Below are 19,241 nucleotides of genomic sequence, written 5' to 3'. Positions count from 1 at the left end.
TGAAAAATACTTTTCATTGTCCCCTTTCGTTCCGCTTTCGAGATTAACGGGACTGAATCGGACAAAACGATTTGGCCAAAGAAAAAGGCAAAAGTAGTCAGAGAGAAAGGAATTAGCAAAGTTGCATAGGTTGCCTTTGAAAGAGCGGGGAACGCCAATCGTCGAACCGCGAATTCTTTCGGCCTCGGTCGCAAAAACTCTCCGAATGCAACGGTTATTTAATTACACATACATTTATCGCGTTTGCTTTGTCGCTGGATTGCGTAAATTCAGCTGAAAATTTGTTCAATTTATAATACGTATTAATCGGTTTAATAATCGACGCTCCTCTTTATCCCATACGAGATATCTATCGACCCGTTGGAGAACTTTACTCCGGTGAATACGCAATCATTTATCGGGAAATTATTAACAATCTTTGACTACTTGGCTACTATATTGTTAAAGCCAGTTTATTCAACAAAATTACTGTCCTATTTTCAGTTCACCTTTTATTCCGTTAAGGTCGCAATACCCCGTATTGCCACACCCATCTACCACGAAGTAAGTGTCTCGCTTCAAAAGAATGTTTACTAATAGCGTCGAAGGACGCGAGGAGTGGCGACGCGAGGAGCGACGACGCGAGGAGCGACGACGCGAATATAAAAAAAGTACACAACTTGTATTTCTCGTGCATCGTTTCTTCTTACGGGCATATTTCGCGGAAGGATTTATAACGGCACTCATCGACGTGGATTCCGTATTATTAATTTTCACGCAGCAAAGTCAGCGTTCGCCAAAGCGAGTAACATCCACGGAAGGAATGTTAACTTTGATAAGACCGTTCCGCTGGTAATAACGGCGAATTCAACAAACATGGATTAATGCGTGCGAATTCCATTTGAACGGGGGGAGGGGGATCCTTTAACACAGGAGGACGACTGTTCCGTGCGAAACAATTTCGGAGGGAGCTTCGCTTAGATGGAACTGCGGCGATGCCTACACGCATGGTCACGATGATAACTTGTCGGGAGCAGAGAGGAGTGGAAGAGGGAGGGAAGTCTTTGCCCGAACTATTTCAATTCGACAAACAATTCCCGATATTAGTGGAATTACCGGAGATAGAAGCGCGTGTTCCACGAAATACAGGACGACCCGCTACATCGGAGTTAGAATTATGCAGATTAAGCTCGTTCATGGTGTGTCCAAGAGCACGGAACCCCGACAAACGTCAAGCGGGCATGTTCTTCGGTGGTTGGAGAAGACGAGAGCTCTTGCCGAGGACATCGATTCTCTAACTGAGATCTACAAAGCATCTCTCCAAGTTTCTCGACACTGAACACTGTGTTGCGGCGTATAATATTCGAGAATCGAAGATGGAAATTGTCAATGTGCGAAGCACGAGTGGAGAATTTTGTTATTTATGACAATTACGACCTGCGAGTGACCTTAGTACAATGAAACCACTACTAAGGATTATACGCTCTTTGACAGTGACACGGAAGGTTCGCGGAGATGACACCGCAGGATACCAACATTAGCGACACGGTTGTTTGGACTCCGTTCTGGTTAAAGAATGAAGATCAGGGCTGTGCCGCGAACAACCGTCTAACAACAAGATGGATTAGGATTCGACTAGTAGTGACTGTTCGTATGGTCCGCCTCTCAAAAACGATTCTGTGCCGATCTCAAAGCCGTAATGATTAATGGAGTTAGGGAGGTGCGCGCAGTTCCGCAATACCGCGGCAACTATCGAGTCGGAATTACAGTTGAGAAACTTCGGGGTGAGTTAGGGGGACCGACGTCGGCGTCGTCTTGGTCTGGGAGATTCCCGCCCATGCCCGTCTACTTGGCTCCGCAGCCATCCGACCACGTTCCAAACTCGATTTGATTTTGATTCGACGTACACTGGAAACGCATTTAATGCATGCGCTTACGTGCGAGCTACGCGTGTATCGACTGAGAATGAACGTCTACGTCGGATTACACCTTTCCGAGAGAAGCGGATGTTTTCCCGTGCCGGATTCGTTAGCATTTAGAACGTCTTTGCTTTTTTCGCTGATGCGTTTCGTTTCACGACTTGTTACTGTCAACGATTCGACGTAATCCTTCGTAGCTGGGATCCGGGCCACGATTAGACGTGTTCGTGCATCCGATAGTGACGCTCTATCGCTCATGTGCTGGCAGGAATTGGGTCTTGGCACGAAAGTACACTCGAGCCCAGATGATACTGTGCGACGAGTTTTTCGAAAGGGGATATAGGATGTTGTTGACGAGTCCTCCTTGAACACAACATTACGGAGTACCTTGAACACCGCACAATAGGAGCAATAAAATTTCGAATTAATTACTACCTACCCCGTTTATGAGCGAATTCTCAAGAGTGGTATTATATCGAGTTTCTAATGGAAAATTGGCGCGCATAGAACTTTGAATGCGGATCATCAACAGGTACCGTCGCGTTTCGTCCAGAACGACGCCAGCGGGCTTTCAAGGTGACGTAAAATTTGATCACTCCGTTTCCGCATCTGTAATTACGCGACGGAGAACAAAGAACGACATAAAGGGAACTGCACAATGCAATGCGCGCTCGTTACCTCTAACATTTAGCAAAGGCGCTCAAGATTGAACGACGAAATCTTGTTTCACGCAGAGTACCGCCAACGCGCAACGTGGCGAGGGAATCTGGTTTGATATTACCACGGTGGAAATGAGTTCGAAGGAAATCAAAGCGATGAAAAATCGGTCCGTTAACGGAAAGCTCTGCGGCGGGATTGCGGTTTTCCCCGGTGAAACGCCCGCGTCGAATTCTGGTGTCAATTTGATCCAGTCTCGGTGAGTCTTCGAGAGAATCGCCTTTCCGCTCGTGCAAGATGAAATTCGTTTTCCGTGGTGTTCGCTTTAATTGGTTCTCGTTTCATTTGGCAATCAAGATTGGGCCAAGTTTCTCAACAACTAGGGGAAAAGTAGCTTTGCGTTGAAAACAAGGAAAATCTGTTGGTCGAAGCATGGACAAAGGGACGAACCTACCCTAGAGCGTCGTTCCTTTTATTAAGTAGCAACAACATCGTCGTGTTTCTCGCCTTCGTTGAGTGGACTTCCATTTTGTCATTAGCAACGCGAAACGTGGTTGTCTTACGTCGAAAACGAGAACCTTTAGACAGACTGCGTTAAGATGGATGCACTGTGTCGAGCTGAGGCGCTTGCTTCGAACAAGGGAAACACTCAACTTGCTGAGGTCCGATTTTAATCTATTTTTGCAGGGTGGTTGATTAGGAAACTTGCAGTGTTTGGCAGAAAGGGGTTTCATGGTTGTTAGAAAGAGCGAAGAAATTTCGTGGGGAGTGTATTGTCTGGATAAGAATTCTGCTCACTTTTACGACGTATTAAACAGAAACGCCGCTAGCATCCCGCGCATCGATCAAAATAAATATTTCCACGGAATTCCCGGCCGGTTTAAGTATGATTTAACGATAACCTTGCCTCGTTACTCTCGTGTAATTTACGAGTCTCGCTCCACGTTGCGAACTACTACGCGAAGCGTGCACCTCACTCGAGCGAGTTTCAAGTTTATTAACATTGTTCTATTATGTCGTAACCTTTATTGCGCAATTTTCTCGCAATTCATTTACCGTATACCGTTGGCGGCCGTATGCGAAATCGGCCTTGTCACGTAAAACTGCCGCGCGAAGAAGCTGATAGCGGAGATTGCCCTAACATTGCAATTCCACCGAAACATATCATCGTTTATTGTCGAAGCTTTCCGAGCACACGCATGCCAGTTACGCGATAAATTGATGGATTATCTTAATACCGGTTTTTTCGCCTATGGCTTACACATCGGTGTCGGTTAATTAGCTCGTCGAACTCGCGTTTACTTACGATTAGGTGAAAAAATGTATCTCGTTTCATAGAGAGACACGATGGGCTTTACGATTAAACTAGCGCAAAATTGGAAAAAATAAAAATAAAATTCTAATAGTGCATTTTACACTTTTACACTTTACACTTTTCCACCTTACACTTTACATTTTTTACATCTAAAGATCTTATTACAAGTTCGCAGCCATTAGCTCTCGGTATTATTGGTGACGAACAATCCTTCGTCGCGAATAATACCGATTACCAGGTCTTACCACCACCAGGTCTCATAATTCTAGCAAGTTTACTTCGAGATACGGTATTTTATCATTTGCGCAGAGTACGGACAAGTTTGACGATTGTTAAATATTACGCATTCTTCGTTCGACTGCGACAGTGAAGCCTGTCGCTCGCAGTTTCAGTTATTCTGCTACTTTGTTCAAGCTTTTCTTTAATTCTCTAGTGAGCCACGTTCTCGTTTCGCGAGAGATAAAAGGGCCTGTCTGTCGGGCACACGTTGAAAATACTCGAGGAATAAAGACCTCGGCTGCATATTGGCTTAAAGTCAGCTTGGAAGCCTGCGATGAACTTAATGCTTAACGAGATGAGATCATAAATCATACCGTTGTCTCTTTGCTGTTGGTTAGTACGAATACGTATCCTCTCGCAAAGTTAAACCTGTTTCGAAGATTAACCATTCGTAACCCTTGACTCAGAAGTCATATATGTACACGTTATCTATGTTTTTTTATATCTGATAATCGATACGTATGTACAAACGAATCGCCGCATGGACCGCGTAAAATATTTATTACAACGCGTTAAAAAACTTCAAATGGTACATTTAAAGCTCGATTGTGTACTTAAACAAAATTCCAATAATCAACCAAATAATCCGCCTCCCTGGTGGAAATTCTCCCTCGACGTTGCAGCTCGCTTTAAATGAACGTATGCATCAATCACCATAGCGTGCTTTTTTTCAGACGAATCAAAGGCAATCCCATAAAATAACCGCGATCAGATAGCTAAAATATAGCAACTGACTGTGTTTGCAGCCACCGCTTCCGAATTCCGGCAATAACATGCCGGTAATGGACGATCACAGGCATCCGTCTGAAATTGTTTTACAAATGAGCCAACTCAGCCAGCAATAGATCAATTCGGTCGGCAATTTGCCGGCCACTTTCCAGCCTGTCGACGGTAAAAATACACGTAGCGCGATTTATGTGTCGCGAATCGGTTTTATTTCATCGTTGCGGCTTCGTTACAGAGGACAAATCATTGCGCCCGACAATTACTTTTCTGCATCATCCCACAAACGGGATATCGAGGAGGACTAAATTCATTTTTTTGGGAATTTATTTCAAAAAAAGGTTTAATTTTCCGAGCGATTCGACTATCCAGCCCTCGAAAATTGACGGTCTGCGAGATATCGAAACTCTATTCTACGTACCAAACTTAACAGACGAAATTTCTCTCGGAACCGAAACTCTCTCGTCATTTCTAATTCCGCTAGCCGCGAAAGTTAAACTTCGAAGCGTCGACGGGCGAGTCGAGTCGAACATACAAGTCAAATATCGGGAATTTAATTTGAACGTTGCCGCCCTTTATTCTCGTCGATCGGGGAACTTGGGCCTCTCGAGAAGCTGGCTTCGATGAATTCATCCAAGTACCACTTTTTTCGGTAGTGCAGGGATTGCATAATTTAATTTTAATCTCAATGTTAAAAGTATTTAGTTTATTTTCGGTGGATACGTCACTTTGTTACACTTTTTGGTAGTTTTACAGTAGGGTTTACATATTTTCAATTGGTCGACAAACACTTTGCACATAGTATGAGGCTCCTTAACGTGCTTAAAGACAACTTCACCGTCGTACACATACTGATCGAATGGGATGCTCCAGATCATTTGCCATCCATTTCGCTCGCATATTTTCGCACAGTAACTGTAAGCAAGAAACCATTCGAGACACGTTGAACCACTGTACACGATTCGACTCACCTGCTGTTGCAGTGTATGAGGAACAAGGGGTAGCTACAATCGCGCGCCAGGAACCAGCTCTCCCCTACGAGCCTCCTAGCGATTCCCAACCCTTGGAAAGCGGTGTGGACAGCCAAACTGCTCTGTTCGAAGACTTGCCAGCTGCAGTATCGTTCCCAAACGTTGAGTTTCTGCGCTATATAGCTGTAGAACTCGACGATACGTCTGATGGGAGTCGATTCGCATATCCTCGCGAACTCGCAGAGATTCTTTGGTTCCGATGGACCTATCACACTGTTCAGAGCTGCTCCTATGATGCAGTGGTCCCGATCCTCAGCGATGATCGACAGACCCGATCGAACTTGATCGTACATCATCCGTCGCCACGATTCCGGTGCCTCGGTGCCCTTCAAGCCGATATTGTGGATTATAGGCTCACCCTTGTAGTATACCTCGCACATGAAGTCTACCACGTTCTCGTAATCGGGAGGCAAGGCCAAACGGGTGGTGTAAAATGGACTATCCTGGAAGGATGTGGAAGATTTATAGGTGGCCAGCGGTTTCTAATGGAAGTTTGTTTGGGTTTGGCCAGTGTCCTGTTTTCGAGTCGAAAATCGGGATCAACTAATTACCCGAGCAGATGGCGGGCTGTGTAATTTAGCGCTGAAAGTTGAGTGTACAGATAAACACTATGATTCATGTTTTTAGCTGGTGAGCGTTTGTTCGACGCTATCTAATTGACGTTATTCGCATTACGAAATCTATTGTTTCTGCTGCTGAACTTGAACGACGAGATTACGATAGGTGCTCAGTTTTTATCATGCAATCAGAGACCAGTGAAAACGAAACTTGCGAAACGGTTTAACACTTGGTCGCCGATCGAGTCACGTTCAAGACACGCTCCTCAGACCATACATACACAAGGTGACCCACCAGAAATTCTGATGTGTCGCCATTTCGAGCATCTTTTTATCAACGATTTCGTCAATGATTTAACAATCGACCTTGAAAAAGATCTTGGACTTTCAATAGACCTCGACGTTCAAATTATTAAGATTACAATTAGGTGTTCTGTTTCTGGCGTAGCCTGTTATAGTTGAATTAATTATGTACACATTCAGACTGAAATTCAATTACGATATCTTGAAAACTGATCTGTGCATTTTGAATATTACAACGAAATGAAATTACTATGCACGGCGCGATCGCAACATTGTCGATAATATGAACTTATTTTTCAAGTTGTCAATAACTCGAATTGGAGGATATTGGAATATTGAAATTTAATATTTACGGATATTTTTAGCCCAAAGTGGGGACATTGCGCGCTACGCGTTTTATTACAAAACGATATAAACACAATTGTCACCGGCATATTTGCAATTTCATTTAGGTTATTTAAACGAGTGACATACGTATATATTTTTTAAATGTTATTGCACGTATATATAACACGTGAACGTAAATATTAACTTACGACGCATTGTGTTTTTAAATTACTCCTCGTAACACGAAAACCAGCTTTTCTATTTCCTATTTTGTGGCAACTCGTGGCGTTCACGAGGAATCCGACAGTAGTGGTTATGGTTGATCTCAATCGAATCGCAGACATTTCGTTTCGTTTCGTCCCTTATCAACGAAACAACATTTTTCTTCGCAGCATTACATTTCACGATTTATTTCCAGCTTGTTGGAAAACGGTTGAAACAGATATACGTACTCTGAGAACTCCTATTCGTATGAAACAAACGTTTCAGTTTTAATTCGTTTATTCTATAGCTGTCTCAAACATGCGGGAGAAGAATGATAGTAGGTAGTTTTTGGATGTCGGAGTGAATATATCTGCGAATTGTATTGACAATGATTTATTTTATTACGATATTCAATTGATGTACAATACCGCGTCGGTTAACAGGAAAGAACTCTGGGCATGTGTTTCACTTGCAGATTTTAATTAATGGATAAATCAAAATAGTAATAATAATTGTGAGAATGTTTGTTGCTCTGTTAACGCATGAAATTCGACATGAATTGAAATTGAAATAAAAGTTACAGATGACACCTTGCGCATCACAGTACGATTGAAATTATTTCAGTTTCTTGGTTTGGCAAGAATGAACATTGGAACAAAATTCTCCAGTCATTATCTCAGAAACTATTGAGGCACGCGAAGATCGAGGAACCTCGCTGCGTCGCGTCGCCGTCGGCGGGGCGATGGGAAACGGACAAGAATAACGAGAATGCGAGGTGGTGCGGAGGCGTGCGTGCATTAATTACGGTCTTTTATTCTCATTTCATTCGATACACCGAAAGATTGCAATTTATCGGCGCAACAATGCCCGGCATTATTAATATCCATTAATCAGTCGGACTCCGGTTGCTGACGCGCGGAAACCAGGCGAGCATGGACGGGAATCATTGGTCCGTCGCGTGGGATAGGAACGAGGAAAGGGAACGGAACAATACGTCCTGATGAACTGCGGGGAAAATATGGAAGTATATTCTGGATCTCGGTTTCGCGTCGGATCGATGCCACTCGAAATGAAAAATTCCGTGCCGTCGATGGAAAAGTTAGCATAAAAAAACAAGTGGATACACACACACCCATAGACGGTGCGAAATAAAACTCGCAGGAGAATTGATTTGTCTTTGACACGTTCAAGTGCGTCTCGTAACGGAGAAAAAAAGATTGGTATCGTCGGAGTTGCTGTAATTCGATTGATAGTTATAACTGTAGTTATAACTGTTTCGACTTGTACTTTCCATTTATTATACAATAAAATAAAATATACTCTACAAAGATCCTGTACATAATACGACACTTCTATCGAAGCAAGCTAACGTGCTTTTGTCTCGACGAAGCCAAACTTTTCACCCTCGTTTTTGCCGGCTTGTTTCGCGAATCCCTGGAAGTTTTTAAAGAATCCATCGTAACCGCGACCAGCCTCGCGACCTTTGGATTCCCTCACGGCTTGGGAGTTCTTCGCTGTTTCCTCCTTGCGGTGTTCGGCTTCATCGATGCTCGAGCCCTTTTTGCCACCCTTCTTAAACGAGCCCTCCGTGGCAACGTGTTTTTCATTGTACCGGCCGTGTTTCTTGGAATGTCCACCTTGATCATCGTTATCGTAGAAGTCGTGATCTTTCTTGTGCTCGTCCTTGTGATAAACATTATGAAATCCAAGGGCTTTGCGGTGCACGCCATCGCGTCTATTGTTCTCGTGGACTGTTCCTGCCTTCTCTTTAGCCTGATCTTCTTTGTGATTCGAATCGTTATCTTGTTCGGTGTGTGTCTTCCTTTTTCCTTCAGACTCGTTGTACTCGGTCTTCTTCTTGTACTTTTGATCGTCACCCTTCTGCCTCTTTTCGTAAGAAATCGCTCTCTGGAGTATTTCTCGACCTTCCTCAACTGGTGATTCGTTCTTCGTGGATATCTGTTGGTAGCGATATGAAACAATGTAATAAATTGGGATCCCGATTGTCTAGATTCGAGTCTTATCTTACCTGTTGAGTAGCTCTTCTCTGATCAGACTCTTTTAACGGTTGAATGCTAGGTGCATTCTTCAGGACCTTCGACTCCGCGTATTTCAGTTCCATGTGATCGACTCCAGGCGGTTTGACGCCTGTGTAGTGAGCTGGTAGCATCTCCGCATCCGGTTCCAAAGGCCGCATGACGAACTGCGTCACGCGAGGCGCCTTTATAGGGATCAGCTTCCTCTGGTAGTTGAACTCTGGGGAAAACTGTTCGGCGGATGTGGCCCTGAAAGCTTGTCTTGGGTCGTTGACTTCCGGGACGTTGAATCCTGAATTGGTAACGTAGATGATGGTCTGACTCGCCGAGTGCACACAAATGCAGAGGACCGTGTAAACAGCGTGCCATCCTCTCTCAGAGATTCTCATTTTCCCGATCTAGTATTTCAATCCACTTTGTCCTAATCTCAGAATTCGAGAGAGCCTTCTATCTTATTGGATCAAAATAATATAATAACATTTTCGGATTAAAGGTTTGAAGTATCAAGTTGTTAAGCACTTGATTAATCTAACCTGTAGACATGCAGAGGTAAACAACGATGCGGAACTATCTTTCCTGGCTGACAGCTTCGCGAAAACGTGTTCAGATGTACTGTAATCACGGCGCCATAAGCCCACGACTTTTATATTGTCGCGCTGGCTGGTCCAGCGGTTCGACGCGATCACCTCTCGCCCAGGACTGCATTATGGATCTGGAAGGGTAGACAGCGAGATCTATCGCTTGAATTCATGGTGAAATTTTCACGTCAACTCGACATATTGTATTACATATTCGACCATATACGAATTGGCTGTGAAAGAGTAATAATATATTTAGAGTTTATAAAAGATAGTCTTCTTAAAACACGCTTGGATCGAGACTAATAAAAACGAACACGAGTCATTCCCAAAAATTTGTGTTAGTATTGACGGGTGTTCGGCTTTCTGGCGAGTTACGCAAATCCCCATTCGAAAGAACACCTGACAAGTAGAACAATGTCGTCAATAACACCGCGTACTTGAATTATGGAGCTCGACCGTGGAATGCCAGGTTCCACTCTATGATCCCTTATTCATTTCGACGAATCACGTCCTCGTGTGTATATATATAAAGCAACGCTGGCGATTAACAAACACGCCAGTGTTGATTCCAATCTAGCAGCGAGGAATGACACACCCAAGTTCTCCCACACGCGAATTTCAAGGAATCCACGTCATGTTTTCGTGGTTTGTGGTGTGCGTATTGTTTACTTTTGGACGAAACGATGCGGCGCCGACTAGGACGGAGACTATGACCAAGATGAGCGCTATGGACCTCGAGGGCTCGTCCAGTGGATACGTGTACAACCAGCAACAGGGTCTTCCGGTCTACTACGTGCAATACACCAATCATGGAAGCGGACGTTACTATCATGCACCAGAGTTTGTGCGGTACGTTGTCGATCCTGTTGTACCTGTTGCTCACGCTGCTTCTGCTGCTCCTGCATCGTTTCTGCGCCCCTATGAATCTGCGGAAGATGTTCCGCAAAGTGGCAAGCAGGTTCATCAAGAAACAGCTAATTACGGCCGCCAGCGATCACCTCATCACTTGGATGTGCCCGTCAAAGAGCCACGCGCCCCGTACTACGTTTCCGAAAAGACTCCAGAAGAAGCGAAGGAAGCCTTTCGTCTTCGACTCCACGAAGAGGATGGTATACGTAACGGTGTCGAGGTCGAGCAAGATGACGAAAATGACAGCGAGGATGAAGAGGAAGATCAAGTTGACGAGTACAACGAGGACAGCAACGACGAGGAGATTTATAAATCCGACAACGATCGTTCAGTGGGGACGAATTTTGGTGGTGGTTACGGTGCCAAGAGTGTAGGTGGAAGTTCTTCCTCTGAAGCTAGTGGTAGTCGGAAGCATAGCGGTGAAGAGTACTCTCAGCGTGGCGAGAAAGGGCGTGAGAGTTACGAGAAGAATAAAGAGGTTAGCAAAGGTGAACACGGTGCTCATGATAACGAAAATCAGAAGGGTAGGTTTATAATTTATTAAATTTTGTATTCTCAATCATTATAATTGAATAACCGATGGGAAATTTGTAGGGTACTACAGCAGCAAAGGTGAGCGTGACAAGGGACACGTCGACGAAGCAGAGAACCATGGTTCCCACGAAGAAGCAGAGAAAGCTGAAGACGGTAGTGACTACGGACAATCCTCGTACAACAAGAAGGGGCACAAAACCAACGGTTTTCACAATGTATATCGCAAAGATGAGTACAAGAAGGAGACAGATTTCTACGATGATGACCACAAGAAAGGTCACTTTGATAAATACGAGAATTTCCACGAAGGTTACGAAGCAGACCAAGGTGGCTTCAAGAAAGGCGGCGATCGCTCTTCGGAGAACGAGCATCAGGATCGCGGTAAGAAAGGATACTTCAACAAAGGACATCAACGGTATCAAGATCAAGGTCACGAGGCTGAAAAAGGCGAGAGATCGTACCACGCGAATCATGCGAATTATGGTGCCGAAGAAGGTTCGAAATCTGCTAAAGTACAAAAGTCTCGAAATGATTCTGGTCGTTAATTAGTGTTACAAGTGATTGCAGTTTGATCTGTTGTTGTTTTATATTTATTGTATTCTATGCCACGAAATAAAAAAGTCTTAATAATTATATCTTTCAAATAAAATTACAATACCTTGTACTTCTATATAGCTGAAAATTTCTCCATGAGAAGTAACAGGTTTGTTACGAAACAAAGATACACTTCTTTTGTTTTCTATTATTATGTAAATTAGAAGAACGTGTCACGCTAGAGTAATCGTGTTATTGCGTAAAGGCAAGTTGTAGCCGGATGCTGTTTTTTTAATCCAAACCTCAATTTCTTTTACTAAATCCATCCATCTACTACTTAACATATTGGTATCGCAATAACAATACTCCTGCGACACCATCGAGTGAGATAACTGCCCTGGAAAGCGTTACTGGCCTAATTTTTTGTATAATCAAGTGCAACGTAGCATGTCCAGCGTAAAAACGTGAGGGCATTGAACTATTACAAGAATCACGGCTTAGAAGTCAACGACTTATCAAACGCCAGAGATATATTGCCAAATTGAAGTTTCATAATAGCGTACGAATCATATTTTCTGTCGATTCAAACTGCAAGCAAAGTCACGAAGGAAGGACAACTACACATATCCTTATCGGTAAAAATGAGTCTCAAAAATACGTTTATTTCGATTGAATACAAAGATCAACGTAGCACAACGTTCAACAGACATAACAATGGGCGTCAACAATCCTAATGCCCCTTTTTGAATCCCCACGACTTGTGGTCCTCGTGTCCCCCTTTCTTGCCGTGTTTGGAATGATGATCATGATGCTCGTCGTGTCCATCCTCGCCCTTGTGGCCCTTGTGATCGTGATGATGATGACCCTTCTCATAGTGTCCCTTCTTTCCGTAATGATCTTCGTGCTCGTCGTGCTCGTGATGTCCTTTCTTGAAGTGTCCACCCTTCTTGTGACCGTGCTCGTGATGATGACCACCGTGATCCTCGTGGTGTCCCGAGTCGTGGTGCTCGTCGAAGAACTCCTTGTCCTTTTTAAACTCGTCCAGCTTGTGGACCTCGTGGTGCCCATGGGTCTTGTGCCCTTTACCGTAGTGCCCCTCTTCGTGGAATTTGTGTCCCTTCTCGCCCTTCTCGCCCTTGTGATCCTCGCCATAATAGCCATCGTCGTGATGATGACTCTTCTTGTGGCCCTCCTCCTCATCGAAGTGGCCCTTGTGGTCGTCTTTGTCGTGATGGCCCTTCTCGCCCTTCTCGTGGTGGTGCTCGGACTTGTAGCCTTTGTCGCCTTCGAATCAATTTATTATGTTATTCGGCATGAAGTTTAAGAGAGATCTTGCACAGAGACAATCTAATGCACTGGTAAAATGTTAATAATTATTTGCTCTCGACTTATCCTAATTCATCACCTTTTTCTCCGTGATGGTGGTGGTGATCGGAATGGTGCTCCTCACCGCCGCCCTTCTCGTGATGGTGGCCGCTCGCAGCCGTTTCTAGATCATCGTGACCCTTGCCGATCTCACGGCCAGCTATCAAACACTGGCAGACGATATACGCGGACAACAGGCAGATCGCGAGGCGGGACATCGTGACAGCTGTGGCAGTCTACGCGAATTGGTCCAGTTGGTACCGCAACGTCCAGCTCCGGCGCTGCTTTCGGTATGATTAATCCGGTGACCACGCTGGGATTATATATCGAACGGGGAATAATCGAAATTAAGGAAGCAGCCTGCTCTTTCTTGGCCCGTCGACGTTGCGAAAGTAACGTCTCCTTAACCCGCTTAATCCCGTCGTAATGTCGATTTCAGCCGATCCAGACGCCGTCAATCGAAACCGTTATGTAACCCCGATCGAAATGGCACGGCTGACACTGCTCTATCGGTGTATAAACAATCGACTCTTTCTTCTAGGGGTTTTGCGCGATTGTGCGTCGTTACGTGACGATTCGCGTGACTCGATGTCGAGATATCAAGATGTAATTCTTGGATTTATTTCGGAAACTTCGTTGACCATTTTCGTTTATGTGTACAAGATCGATAAAAGCTATATAGCTTTTTAATATTCGCGTTAAAATCATCGTTTCCCGTTTGCTCACATTTTTTTTAACATGTCTTTGAATTATTCTCTGGACACGAGAAAAAGTGATCAATGTTCGCAGTGGATACATATGTCTATATATATATCATACATACATATGTCTAATCGCAATAAACTCGATTTTATATCTATTTATCTTTTTTGTGGTAAACGAAAAAGTGCTTCGGCCGCAGCAATCGCTCAGCTTCGAGCTGCTTCCACTGCAAAGGATCAAATCGGTTTTTCTTGAAACGACAGTTTCCAGTCCGCTTGATATATTTTCCATCTGTTGTCTAATTGTAAGTGAAATCTAGCTCGATATCTGTAAACGTTTTTTTCTCGTTCGATGAATTTCCAAAATTTTTTAGACAATGTTCTATTTGTCGACACGAATATTTAAAATTAGTTAGCTCCGTATAAAGTTTAACACTCGTAGAATGCTATGAAGTAACGTCGTCGAATCCCATTTTAGTTAATCCCAAAATACATTAATATCCGATATCCCTTACTTGTCAGAATCTTATCGAAGAAAATAGAAACTTTTGGATAGAAACAAGAGACGTCAAAGTTTAATTAAGAACGACAGCTAGAAACGTGGTTGCACAAAGTATAATCGGTGAACGGTGAGAACACTATTTCCATACTATTCGCCGCCAGTTCGTTTTGTAATATCCCTTGGACCGTATTTTATCGGTTACAAATTGATCGACTTTTTGTCAGGTGTCGATTCATCGACTGATTGTCTCTGTACTTTCTACCTGCAAAATAACGTTAACCGAGTTTACAGATAATTACAACATGAAAAACTGTTCGTTCCGGATTGAAACGAGTTTACCCTATGGTCGATATGTATGTAATATATGTATTAGGTGGATAACCCCTGAAAAAAATTCCTAGATAACGATGAGAATTTTTAGCTGTCACACTGTCAGTCAAGGTTCCTGTCACACATGCTAGCGGTCGTTTCTATAAAAAAATTCATTTCAAGGATAGGTCTGTATTTCGCCGTAAACATCACTCGAGGCCAACCTTCGTAGCACCCTCCAGAGGCTGATCGCCCGTTCAACCCCTGAAACGAACGTCACCGCTCGATCAAGAGCAGTCATGGTACGATGTGGGGCAGAAGCCGTTGGACGTTTACGAAATAAGGATCCAGCGCACTAGGAGCGAGTAGCTGTTGGAAGGAACGAAAGCGGTTACGTATAAAACGCTGGTTTGACGGCTGGTATATAAGCTTAGCGATAAAGCAACGTGATCATAGTCGATAGGACTCGTCGGTCGAACAAGGCACCAACATGGCGAAAAGTCTGTGGCTCTGCCTGGGTCTAGCCGCGATCTTCGCGGTCACCCTGACCACAGCCAGGGAGGCGAGGGAAAAAAGGGACCTCTTGATGGCCGCTAGCCACCATGGTCACCACCACGAAGAGGGTGGCGGTCACGAACATCATGGCCACCATCACGAGGAACACGGCGAGAAGGGTGACAAGGGCTACAAGAACTATCATCACCACGACAAGGGCGAGCACGGTCACCACGGCAAGGATCACCACGAGGGCCATCACGGCGAGCATGGTGGGCACAAGAAGGGCCATCACGACGAGCACGACGAGCACGGCGAACACCACGAGCACGAGCACGGTCACAAGGGCGAGAAGTTCGGGCACAAGAAAGGCCACAAGAAGGGCGAGAAAACTCATGGTTATCATCACAAAGCCCACAAAGACGAGTACCACAAGGAACACAAGTTCTACGATGATTTCCACAAAGGTGGACACCACGAGAAGCACGGAAATCATCATGGACACCACGAAAGCAAGGAAGGCCACCACAAGAAGGGTGGACACCATCACTCGGGACATCACGAGGATCATCATGGGAAGAAGGGTCACTACGACAAGGGACACTACGACGAGGATCACAAAGGATACCATGGAAAACATGGACACGACGACCACCACTCGCATCACGATGACTATGGAAAAAAGGAGGAACATCATGGGGGAAAGAAGCATGGATATTCGAGCGGCGATGGACATCATGGTCGTTGAAAGATGCCACGGATATGCCGATATTTTATTACTTTTGTTGTCTCATTTGTTTTTTATCTTGTCGTTGATTAATTTTAGGCACTGCAAGGAAATTTCTCATGTCTGATGTTTTCGTTTTTAACGATTAAAGTGAATGCCACAATTTTAACTTTGATCGTATTTAATGCTACCTACATCTTCCAAAAACTAAACATAACGAAGCATGAAAGAATTTGTGACAAAGAACGTTAATAAACTTGGTGTCGCCCAATCGAATTTCAAGAAAAATATTTTGATGGCAAAACGTTAAATCCTGTAACACGCGGCGAACGTGTTCACCGCCTTAGCCAGAAATAGAACCAACCCCTCTCCCTTCACAGACGTTCCCAGAGCATTAGCAACGTTTTGCACGTTTTTCTTAACCGCAGCTGACGAGGTACAGAAATGCCACAGGTGAAAGACATATAAAAGTTGAATCTTCGCATATCCGCATCATATTGGCTTGGCCAGCTATTACGCTGGTTGTAATATCCAGAGTTCGCCACTTACCTTGCCGAACAGAGGCCAAACTATTACCGGAAGGTCGTTCACGAACGAATTTTCTACGCTGGCTGCTTAGCGGAACTATGACTGCGTAAATACTGCGAATACGTGTTATCGATTCATAAGTAAATAGAATCCATATTATCTGGCTTTGTGGTCACATACAAAAATCGTGTTGTAATAAATTCGATACAAGGTCGAACAGGACACACGTCGATAGAAATTATTTTCAACGTTTTTGTGTCGTCCATCCTCCGCAAAAGCGATGCCCACGCGATACCATACATCATGTGTACTTTACACATAACCGTGTACCTATATTATATATACTGTTCCAATCAGCAGGGGCGGAATCACCGAACCATAGATACACATTGCGCCCCCTTTGGAGGCGGGAACGCGGCCAGCGGAAAATTAAAGGAAACCGATATGTTTGCCGTACGTGGAGTTCCACCCGTCATGATACTCCTGGCGATTTTGGCGCCTAGCAGCTTCACGACGAGCATAAATTACGAGGATCTGGAAACAGAGGCTACCTCTGGCTTCCATCATTACCAGGAGGGCGGCAACGAGGATCGTCGCTCGGGTCACAAGGGTAAATACGGAGATGACAACAACGTGGGCCACAACAGCCACCACGATTTCCAAGAAAATAGCAAAGGCCATCGCGACTTGAACCATCACCACGAAAGCATCTTCCGAAACGATGACGAGAACGAGCATCGCGGTCACGACGATGGTTTCTACGGCCAGCATCGCGAGAGCGAAGAGGGTGAAAATGGTGACTCCTTTTACGAAGAAGGTCACTATAAGAAAGGATACAACATCCACGGTCACCACGAAGTGGAGAATATCGACGAGATCAAGAAACACAAAGAATTCCACGACGAGGACTACGAATCTGACTTTGACGAGTACGATGGCGGACATTATTACGATTATATGTATGGGAACGGCGGATCTCATGGGGAAGGACGTTACGATCTTGGTAGTTACGATGGTGACTATGAGAAGAAGGGTTACCACGACAATGGGTATGATCTCAGTGGTTATAAGGGATACAATGGAGTCGATGGTCACGAGGATTATTATCAGAACGATTATCATCAGGGGAACACGGATGCGTCCGGTGGGAGGAAGTGGTGGGAGAACGGGTTAGACCATTAGTTGTTATTAAGCAGACTTGATATATGTACTAGTATTTATATGTACTAGTATTTCTTGTTTGCATTCGTGAAATGCAGTCTTCCTTGTGTAAATTTTCCTGGCAAAGCATGGTAGCCGATGAAAATAAATTCAAAGCGAACGTTTGAAATATCCCACTTGATGCGAACCGATGTTTACTGCGAACTCAGAATTTAAATGCGATCGAATGATTAATACAATAAAGACGATTTCGGAGCAGAAATTCTGTAAAATATTCAATTATTCGATAATGGAGTCTTTACATTCCACTCGTCGCGGTATTAAGCTCCCGCGAAAATTATTATTATCGAAAATAGATTTTAATACGGCAGAAATTCCGTCTAAACCACCGTTGAAATTACATCGCTAGGCTACTATAAATTCCTTTACTTATTAATAAATTCTCCTACCCCATTTGTCCATCAAGTACTATTAATCGCATCGATGCATGAAACATGTCCCTAACGCAATTTACATCCCAGCAGACCGCCACGCGCCGAACCACGGTTTACCAAATTTTTAGTAAAATTATATTCGTAGAATATATTCGGCAAATTTAAATGAACTAAAACGCAAAAAACCAATGTGTGCGAATAAAATGAATATTTACACCTTCGTTGGTACGTATCGGTTATATTGAACATCCTTTTGCTGTTCGGCGGAGCTACGGAAAGAGGGAGCGAAATAATGAAAAAAAATACACTATCCAGGTGTTTTTGCGCAGGAACGAATGAAATTCGAACGAGTCTGCATAAAATCAACAATTAAATCCGACCAATTTTCAGTTCCGGTAAACACGCTCATTGGGGCGAAATGCGTGCATACTTTCTCGCCGTTCATCAAAGCCACGAAAAAGAGGACAGAATAATAAAAACGGCGTACATGTGTTTTAGGTCGTTGGTTGAAATTAAAATGCATCATAATAAATTTTTACGTTCCGCTTAACGGGGAGGACCGGCCATATAAGCGCGCAACCTCTCGAGTCCTTTGAAAAGAGCAGTTCCATGCATGTACAACACACACGCGGACGAGTATTCTACTTGCAGTGAACATCCGCACGCACATTTCTCCCTTTTACCATTTTCTTCTCACACGCGTCCGCTGTTTTCTCTTTATCGCGTGCATGTTCCACAACGAGCAAATGGTGAGTAGCGATGGAACTAATACCGCAACGACGACATTGGTACCCGAAAATAAATAATACGAGGGATGATATTTTAAAACAATCTACATATTTCGTTACTTCATGTTCCAATTCTTTATTTTGTAGACATTGTTGAACCTAGAAATACTTACTAAATTAATGACACATTGTTTTTATATTTGAAATTTCCGAATCATCGATACAATCCGATACTTGTGCATCGAATTGCTCGAATATCATCAATACGTACCGCATCAGCTTCATCGCTGGCGACAGCTCGCGCATTCAAACGCGTTCGTCGTAGCGTAGGCGCGGGTTTGATTAACGATTCCACCCTCGGCAAATGAAATTGCCGTGACCATTTGTGGGTCTATCCAGCCAG

The 19,241-nt window shown here is 44.0% G+C and overlaps 6 protein-coding genes across 6 annotated transcripts; 3 read left to right on the top strand and 3 right to left on the bottom strand.

Moving 5' to 3' along the window:
• Positions 1–5,573: 5,573 nt before the first annotated feature.
• On the bottom strand, positions 5,574–7,434 carry LOC128875171 (uncharacterized). The gene is made up of 3 exons (XM_054120544.1): positions 7,300–7,434; positions 5,844–6,346; positions 5,574–5,787 (listed from the first exon to the last, which is right to left on the bottom strand). Exons 1-3 carry the CDS (start codon positions 7,432–7,434, stop codon positions 5,574–5,576), a joined length of 852 nt encoding a protein of 283 aa, XP_053976519.1.
• A 1,160-nt stretch (positions 7,435–8,594) lies between these two features.
• LOC128874731 (uncharacterized) lies at positions 8,595–9,943 on the bottom strand. The gene is made up of 3 exons (XM_054119748.1): positions 9,864–9,943; positions 9,324–9,777; positions 8,595–9,253 (listed from the first exon to the last, which is right to left on the bottom strand). Exons 2-3 carry the CDS (start codon positions 9,717–9,719, stop codon positions 8,660–8,662), a joined length of 990 nt encoding a protein of 329 aa, XP_053975723.1. The 5' UTR covers positions 9,720–9,777; positions 9,864–9,943; the 3' UTR covers positions 8,595–8,659.
• A 501-nt stretch (positions 9,944–10,444) lies between these two features.
• On the top strand, positions 10,445–11,987 carry LOC128874730 (sarcoplasmic reticulum histidine-rich calcium-binding protein-like). The gene is made up of 2 exons (XM_054119747.1): positions 10,445–11,344; positions 11,415–11,987. The coding sequence occupies exons 1-2, from the start codon at positions 10,498–10,500 to the stop codon at positions 11,897–11,899; spliced, it is 1,332 nt and encodes a 443-aa protein (XP_053975722.1). The 5' UTR covers positions 10,445–10,497; the 3' UTR covers positions 11,900–11,987.
• Positions 11,988–12,541: 554 nt separating this feature from the next.
• Positions 12,542–13,703, bottom strand: LOC128874732 (histidine-rich glycoprotein-like). The gene is made up of 2 exons (XM_054119749.1): positions 13,294–13,703; positions 12,542–13,172 (listed from the first exon to the last, which is right to left on the bottom strand). The coding sequence occupies exons 1-2, from the start codon at positions 13,469–13,471 to the stop codon at positions 12,619–12,621; spliced, it is 732 nt and encodes a 243-aa protein (XP_053975724.1). The 5' UTR covers positions 13,472–13,703; the 3' UTR covers positions 12,542–12,618.
• Positions 13,704–15,236: 1,533 nt separating this feature from the next.
• LOC128875192 (histidine-rich glycoprotein-like) lies at positions 15,237–16,008 on the top strand. The gene has a single exon (XM_054120580.1). The coding sequence runs from the start codon at positions 15,256–15,258 to the stop codon at positions 16,006–16,008; it is 753 nt and encodes a 250-aa protein (XP_053976555.1). The 5' UTR covers positions 15,237–15,255.
• Positions 16,009–16,959: 951 nt separating this feature from the next.
• LOC128875170 (histidine-rich glycoprotein-like) lies at positions 16,960–17,697 on the top strand. Its single transcript, XM_054120543.1, has one exon. The coding sequence runs from the start codon at positions 16,960–16,962 to the stop codon at positions 17,695–17,697; it is 738 nt and encodes a 245-aa protein (XP_053976518.1).
• Positions 17,698–19,241: the final 1,544 nt, after the last annotated feature.

Source organism: Hylaeus volcanicus, chromosome 4, assembly GCF_026283585.1.
Source record: "Hylaeus volcanicus isolate JK05 chromosome 4, UHH_iyHylVolc1.0_haploid, whole genome shotgun sequence".
Lineage (NCBI taxonomy): Eukaryota > Metazoa > Arthropoda > Insecta > Hymenoptera > Colletidae > Hylaeus > Hylaeus volcanicus.
The sequence above is the reverse complement of the archived record's forward strand: the minus strand, read 5'-3'. Positions and strand labels throughout refer to the sequence as shown.

Bases quoted from the DNA above. Each gene is read 5' to 3' on its own strand.
- LOC128875171 (XM_054120544.1), bottom strand. From the start codon at position 7,434: ATGTCTGCGATTCGATTGAGATCAACCATAACCACTACTGTCGGATTC. The intron at 6,347-7,299 runs GTAAGTTAATAT...ACATCCTTCCAG, and splicing joins ATTTAAAAACACAATGCGTC to GATAGTCCATTTTACACCAC. The intron at 5,788-5,843 runs GTGAGTCGAATC...TCTTGCTTACAG, and splicing joins CTCATACACTGCAACAGCAG to TTACTGTGCGAAAATATGCG.
- LOC128874731 (XM_054119748.1), bottom strand. From the start codon at position 9,719: ATGAGAATCTCTGAGAGAGGATGGCACGCTGTTTACACGGTCCTCTGC. The intron at 9,254-9,323 runs GTAAGATAAGAC...CGCTACCAACAG, and splicing joins AGAGAAGAGCTACTCAACAG to ATATCCACGAAGAACGAATC.
- LOC128874730 (XM_054119747.1), top strand. From the start codon at position 10,498: ATGACACACCCAAGTTCTCCCACACGCGAATTTCAAGGAATCCACGTC. The intron at 11,345-11,414 runs GTAGGTTTATAA...GGAAATTTGTAG, and splicing joins TGATAACGAAAATCAGAAGG to GGTACTACAGCAGCAAAGGT.
- LOC128874732 (XM_054119749.1), bottom strand. From the start codon at position 13,471: ATGTCCCGCCTCGCGATCTGCCTGTTGTCCGCGTATATCGTCTGCCAG. The intron at 13,173-13,293 runs GTGATGAATTAG...ATTGATTCGAAG, and splicing joins CCACCATCACGGAGAAAAAG to GCGACAAAGGCTACAAGTCC.
- LOC128875192 (XM_054120580.1), top strand. From the start codon at position 15,256: ATGGCGAAAAGTCTGTGGCTCTGCCTGGGTCTAGCCGCGATCTTCGCG.
- LOC128875170 (XM_054120543.1), top strand. From the start codon at position 16,960: ATGTTTGCCGTACGTGGAGTTCCACCCGTCATGATACTCCTGGCGATT.